Source organism: Echinops telfairi, unplaced genomic scaffold (assembly GCF_000313985.2).
Source record: "Echinops telfairi isolate 266 unplaced genomic scaffold, ASM31398v2 ScPeMD7_3533;HRSCAF=4204_1, whole genome shotgun sequence".
Taxonomy (NCBI): Eukaryota; Metazoa; Chordata; class Mammalia; order Afrosoricida; family Tenrecidae; genus Echinops; species Echinops telfairi.
In genome coordinates, this window is record NW_022107432.1 from 24,194,106 (window position 1) to 24,201,108 (window position 7,003).

A 7,003-nucleotide genomic window follows, 5' to 3' on the forward strand; every position below is an offset into this window, starting at 1 on the left:
GCCCCCCCCACCCCCCACTATCATGATCCCAATTCTACCTTACAAATCTGGCTAGACCAGAGGATGTACACTGGTACAGATAGGAACTGGAATCTCAGGGAGGAGACGAGCCAGACAGGGTGCAATGTAGCAATGATGAAAAATACAACTTTCCTCTAGTTCCTAAATGCCTGCTCCCTCCGCCCCCCCCACCCCCGTTTGCATGCATGCAGTGCAGAGGAAGTGGGGGGGGCGCCACCTTGGGGAGGGCGCTGCATTCTCCATATTGGTCCTTGTATTGACTGTTTGTATCCTTACGAACCCTCTCCGCCTTCTGCGCCCCCATTCCCCGTGTCCCTCCCGTGCCCCCCGCTCCCTGAGTGCCGCTGCCCGGGCTGGGCTCCTGCAGTGACCACGCGCCCTCCCCCAGGTGTGCGAGGAACAGCACTGCGAGGAGGAAGTCTTCCTCCTGGCCATGAACTACGTGGATCGATTCCTGTCCGCGGTCCCCACTCGTAAGACGCAGTTGCAGCTCCTGGGTTCGGTCTGCATGCTGTTGGCCTCCAAGCTGCGGGACTGCAAGCCCGTGACCATCGAAAAACTCTGCATCTACTCGGACCATGCTATCTCCCACCGCCAGATGCTGGTGCGTAGATGTCCCCCTCCCATGCCCTCCCCCGTCCCCCCAACACCTCCGGCCTCCCCGCTTCCCAGGAGAAGGAACACCACGGCCAGCGAGGCTTTCTGCCGCCAAGGGAAGGGAACAAGGCCTCGGGAGGAGGCAGGCCGAGCATGCATTTCGAAAGGAACTGGGGTGGGAAGCAAAATATGGCAGTGCGTGATGGTCCGGGGAGGCCCGGCTCCAGGCTGGAGCTGCCCGCATGAATGCAACCCCCTCCTCCCGGCCTCCAGGGGGCGCCACCCTTCCCGGTCTTTCCCCCAGAAAGCAACAAGTCCGGCTGCATGTCTGCACTCACTAGTACTTTGCCTCTGGGTTGACAAAGCCGCCGTGAGTTATTTATTGGCAGCAGAAGGGCATGCCTGCACACCCCCACTAGCGTGGTGGAGTGGAATGCGCTGCGGGTGGGGGAGGGGCTGCCTTGGTTTCTTTATCCCGGGGTGGACTTTGCGATAGAAAAGCCGCCCAGAGCTGATTGAAGCCAGGCCCTGATTGCGCGGCGGGCGGGCAGGGAGGACCGAGGCCCGGCGCCGCATTCCCCGACCCCCCACCCCCCTTCGCCCGCCTTTCATTTTCCTTCCCAGCGCCCCAGGCCACCACCCCCCCACCTCCCCCCACCGCATCCTTATTCAGAGGAGCCCGAGCCCCCGCTTTGGGTCCGATGGAAACCCCTTCCCTTTTCCTCCGCAGCCGAAGGCCTAGGGACAGGGCTGCAGCTGCTTGGATGTGATAATGATGCCCCCTCCCCTGGCCCGCCCACTCTGACCAAGGTCTTTCATAACCCTGTGGGGAGCTGCTGTCACCCCCGCGGTGTGGGAAGCGGCTCCCTGGGCCTCTCGCTGGGAACTTGGGCAGGGCAGGAAAGTCTCTCTTTCCTCCCTGAGCCCCAGGAGGAGATGGTAGAGCCGGGCAGCCCTGGAAGAGGTGATTGAGGGTGGGCAGAACATCGGGGGCGGGGGCCGAGCCTGGGGTAGAGGGTGGGTGAGCTGGCACCTTCCTCCACCTTGCTCTCCAGGGCGGGCTGGCCAAGTCTTCCACTGACCCTGAGAGCAGTCTCTGGGCCCCATCTCCGGGGAGGAGGGCAGCATGCAAGTCGCCTGTGATTGGCTGGCGGGCAGGCCAGGGTACTGGGGCCCCCGACTGCTGTGAATCTAGGAACAAGATTCCTCTTCCTGCCAAGTCGCTCTCAGAGATGGGAGGAGGCCCGAGTCGGGAATCTGGGAGGCCTCTGGGCCCTTTTTGATGAATCTGGTAGTTTGGGGCAAGTCTGAAGGGGGAGCTGGTTTCCAGGCCTGAGAGCAAGATGTGCTTGGAGGGGATTGGGGCTGGAAGTTTGTAAAGGGGGGGACTTCTCTTTTGTGAAAATACTGGGGAGGGGGGAGTGCGTGTGATTTCGAGGGGAGTTTTTCAGAGCAGGCAAAACTACTCTTCCCTCGCTCCCTCTGCCTGAGTGCAGGGGCAGTTTTGTAGACGGCTGCACGGGAGCTCAGGAGAATTGCAGTCCACCCGAGGTCTGGTGCAGCAGAGAACATGGAGGCCCAGAGGAGGGAAGGGCTGGGCCTTACACGTCCAAGCGTCACACTGACGGAAGCAGCCAAGGGCAGAAGCTCAGACTATTACTTACCCCTACCACATTGCCTTGAAGGCCACAGGGCTGGGTGGGTGGGGTCATGAAAGAAACAGCTAATCCCTCCCAGGGGTCTTTTCCACCAAGGTAGGGCTAGGTTGGTTAGGGGTTGCCTCTGTTACAGGGCAGGCTGGGAGCAAGGGAAACTCACACCCCCTCCATTTAATCCCTATGGGGCCTGGTGCTCCCGCTTGACTCGTGAGTTAGGCAGTGTGGCCACTGGAATCGGTACAGGCTGGATCCTCGCTTTCCTGCCCCCCACTCTGGCTCCAGGCCAGCCTGTTTTCTGTGGGGCCCCGGGAGGGACTTGGGGCTTATTTGGGAGGATGCCACCTCCTCTGGGGCCAGAACGGGGGACAGCTGTGCTGGGGGCCTGGAAGAGGTTGGGTGGGGTCGCCATGTTTGCCTTAATACGGGGTCAAACCCACGAGTTCCTTCCTGAGATAAAACAATGAAGAAATCCTCAGTGCAACTCGGAAATGGGGCCAGGGCTGGGAACACCAGACGCGGGTGGGTTGGGTGGGGCTCCCAGCCTCCCGACCCAGCCAGGATTTATAGGCTCGGAGGGGGCGGGGCACAGTTGGGTCCTTTAGGGGGGTCATCTGTCTGACTGCTTCCTGAGACTCAAGGAGGGCACTGGGCATCATTTGGGCCCCAGAGACAAAGGGTGGCTGCCACCCCCAGGGCCCACCCTGACTGTCCCACCAAGGGGATGTGGCTTGCATTGGGCAAGCTCCCTTTTGAGGAACCTCAGGGGAGGCCCAGTGTCGGGGCCAGAGGAGGGGCGGCCCCCTGCCCACTGTGCTTTTCTTGGTTAGAATGCGAAGTTGGGGGAGAGCCCCCCTTTCTTGAGCCATTGGGATAATAGTCTTTGTGCTTGATTTAGAGGAACCTCGAGTTCATGGTGGTACTGGCTGTATCTTATCAGTGTAGCCTGAAAAAAAAGTGTGTGTTGTGTTTTCAACTCTGAGCCAGTCGTGCAATCAGAAGCCCCCCATCGGTCGTACCTCGGCACCCTGAGATAGCCAAAATGGGATTCCGAGAGAGAATCCATATGAGGCCTTCCTTCAGGATGGCCACCACCTGGATGTGTTCCACATGCTCAAAGCAAATGCCCTCTGCTCTTCCCTACGCCCTCTGCCCTCCGTAGTCCCAGGCCCTAAGCCCAGGAACCTGACTGGGGGTCCTGACCTTCAGAAGAATGTAGGTGGGCCTCCTTTCCTTTGTGACATGCTCCTTGACTCCCTTCCTCCGCCATTGAGCCTGCCTTCTTCTCCCACCCTCAGGACTGGGAGCTGCTGGTCCTGGGCAGGCTCAAGTGGGACCTGGCCGCTGTGATTGCCCACGATTTCCTGCCTCTGATTCTGCACCGGCTCACCCTGCCCAGCGACCGGCAGGACTTGGTCAGAAAGCACGCCCAGACCTTTTTGGCTCTCTGTGCGACCGGTAAGAGCCCTCTGCATGGCTTGTGGACAGATCGGGGGAACGAAAGACTTGGAGAAGGGGCGAGCCAGGTCTACACTCCTTTAGACACGTTTCCGAAAATGATCTCCTCTGAGCACCGACCCCTGCCTTCAGACTCCATGCAGAAAGGCTGAAGAACAGACTCCGAACTGGGTGGGAGCTTAGAGACCTCTCCCTCCTCCCGGTGCAGATGGGGAAAAGGAGGGCTTAGCGCAGGGAGTGACTTGCTCAAGGTCTCGGAGGAAGGTTGGGCCCAGAACCCGGGTTTCTTGGCCCTGTGTTCACACCGAGGTGGGCCTTGCCCGTTCCCCTGTGTTTGCCTCTCTCCACCACGGACCCCTTTCTGCTCGGACCCTGGCTTCCCTGTGGAGAGTCCCTAGCCTGCCCTGCGTGCTGCCTGGGAAGGAAGCACATGCTTGCTGTCGCCATTTTCCTGACCCCTCGGTCCCATCTTCCCCTTTCCCAGATTATACGTTTGCCATGTACCCACCATCCATGATCGCCACGGGCAGCGTGGGGGCTGCAGTGCAAGGCCTGGGTGCCACCTCCCTGTCTGCCGATGAGCTCACCGAGATGCTGGCAGGGATCACCGGCACTGAAGTGGTGAGTGCTGGGCAGCAGCAGCAGGGACAGTGAAGTCCCACTGGCTGTTTGCTGAGCCTCCAATAGAGGGAGTCACTCATGCCCCAACCTTCTCCTCTAGGGCTCCTGGCTTTAGGCCTCCCACCCTTGGGGTTTATCTCCTGCCTTGGTCTGGAGAGGAGTTCAAGTGTCTTGGGTCGGGGACTGGGGCTGGGTGGCCTTTCCTTGCCAAGTTTTGGTGTGTTGGGTGGGGGTGGGTATCGGATGCAGGGTAGCTCTCACACCCTCTTGCCACATCCTCTTGCCAGTTTCTAAGAACCGAAGGCTGATTCCTGGGGCTGGGCTGTATAGCCTCCCCTCCCCAGACTTCCCTGTGTGCTGGGAGGTGGCCTTCCTCGACACCTGCTGCCAGATCGGGGGCCGGGGTGAGGAGTGACCGGCCTCTCTGTTTCCCCCTGTCCCCCGTCCCCAGGACTGCCTGCGGGCCTGTCAGGAGCAGATTGAAACGGCGCTCAGGGACAGCCTCAGGGATCCCCGCTCCAACTCCAGCCCCGTGCCCAAGGCCCTCCGCGGCTCCAGCAATGAGCCCAGCCAGACCAGCACGCCTACAGACGTCACAGCCGTCAACCTGTAGCCTCGGTGAGGCCCCCTCAAGTGGCCACCAGGAGCAGAGGAGGGGACACTGCCCCCACCCCCACCTCCTGCCCTGTGAGAATTAGTCAAGCCACATATGAAGCCTGAGGGGGCTCCTCTTATACACCCCTCTTCTAGCCTATGGGCCAGGTCCTACCTATCCCTGCACTGTGCACTAAGGGGCAAGGCCAGCCAGCCGTGATTGGGTGGCTGGTCAGGCTCCTCCCCCTTCCTCTATCTGAACAGCTCTTTCCGACTCTAGCTGGGGGTGACCCGACCCGGGCTGCTCAGAGACCAAATTGAAGCAGGTTTAAAAAAAAAAAAAAAAAAATTCCAGACACGCGCGCGCTAGCGAGCATTCCTGCGGAAGTCCCCTTCTCTGAGGCTTTCATGTTCCCAGTTGCCAAAATGCCTCCCCGTGCCTTCTTAGGGTATTGACCCATCTAGGGTTCATTGCATTTGGATTGGGGTCCTTCTGATAGACAGGTCTGAGGGGGCACCACCCAGACAGCTCCCCTCGCCACACTTTGGACGGAAGCATACAGTCCGTGCTCATAGCTGCTCCTAGAGAAGGCCTTGGCCGTGGGCAGAGGGGCAGGGACAACCAATTCCTCCTTCCTTCGCCTTTCCTTCCAGCTTCTCCTGTGATTGAGAGGGGTCAGTGCTGAAGGAAGACGATTTAATTTATTGTTTTGAGTACAACTGTGAGAAGGGTGTGGTGGGGCCCCTGTCTACCCCAGTGGTAGTGCCCCTGGTGCTGGCTGTATTCCTCCCTCTGCTGCTGGTTAGTCTTTGTGGCCCAGGAGCTGCTATCGCCTGGGGTGGGGCCCTGCCCTCCTCCCCCCTTGGTCCCCTGCCTGGAGAGGGAGGGAAGCCCTATGGACACAGGTCTTTTTTTAAAGGCCACAAGGTGCAGGCTGGTAGCCCAGAGCCATCATAAGATCTCAATAAAGATTCTGGGATAAAGTGGACCCTGATTTCTTGGATCGGGTGGTTTTGTGGGTTACAAATGCCTGTTGTATCCAGGGCGGATGAGCTTAGAAGGGGAGCTGAACCCAGAGAGCAGCTTTTTCTGTAAAAGAGCCAAAACTGTCTGTCTTTCAGGCCCTGCGGGGCCCCTCTCTCATCTCTGCCTCACATAGTTGGTTGTGCCCTCATAGGCCATAAGCGTTCCAAGACCTGCAGGCAGAATCACACAGGAAAATGGGGCTGGGGACACCGTGCTCAAAAACCGAATCGGTGATTTTTTGTTTTAACAAAGTGTTGCAGAACTGCTAAATAAATGGTATAGAAACACATGCATTCTATAGACCTGACCTTGCTACTGGGAACTGTCCCCGCAAACATCCGTTGGGTTGGGAACACACTGATGTCTTCAGAAGCCCAGAAGGGTTACAGGCCTGATTGTACTCACTGCCCAGAGCAGCTGAAGGGACGGCAGCGAGGGGTGCTATGGTGCTCCGGTAACCGCCCATGGACAGTGGGGAGCTCACAGTTCTTTCTCACAAAAGGGCTTTACCCCTCCCCAGCCATCTGGAAATAGCATCCTTAGCTCCTGGGCCCTGTGACAACAGCCATCAGGCCCTAGTGGGACCACCACCCCTTGATCTAGGGCAGGGTGGGGGGCACTTAGAAGGTCCATCTGTGGGGTCCTCCTGTGAGGGCTGGAACTGCTCTGGTGAGGTGAGTGTTAACTGGCGTTAATGATCTCAAGGCCTTATATGGCCCTCGGCCTGGACAGCCCCCCACCCCTTGCTCCAAAGCTGTCATAGCCCAGGCCTGGGAGGACTCTCCAGCCTTCTGCCCTGGGAGTCCACTTCCTCGGGGAAGGGCATTCTTTGACTGGGCATTTCATGCACAGCTAACATGGGCATCAGTCTGGCAGCTGGCATTCCATGTGGTGGTCGTGGTGTAATGCCTTCTGGGGCTTAGGGAGGCCCTGGTAGGGATGCAGCCCCGGGAAAGGAGTGTTAAGTGAACTGGGTCAGAGTACCTGCTCAAGCAGGAATGCACAAAGAAATCCAGGTGCTACACAGGAC

The 7,003-nt window shown here is 59.0% G+C and overlaps 1 protein-coding gene across 1 annotated transcript in view; it reads left to right on the forward strand.

Annotated features, from left to right (window-relative positions):
- The window catches only part of CCND3 (cyclin D3), a 115,103-nt gene extending 109,809 nt beyond the window's left edge, over positions 1 to 5,294 (forward strand). Inside the window, exons 3-6 of the mRNA XM_004710763.4 lie at positions 410 to 625; positions 3,572 to 3,731; positions 4,216 to 4,352; positions 4,804 to 5,294. Coding sequence (XP_004710820.2) covers positions 410 to 625; positions 3,572 to 3,731; positions 4,216 to 4,352; positions 4,804 to 4,965 — 675 coding nt within the window. The 3' untranslated portion in view covers positions 4,966 to 5,294. The remainder of the gene's footprint in view (positions 1 to 409; positions 626 to 3,571; positions 3,732 to 4,215; positions 4,353 to 4,803) is intronic.
- Positions 5,295 to 7,003: the final 1,709 nt, after the last annotated feature.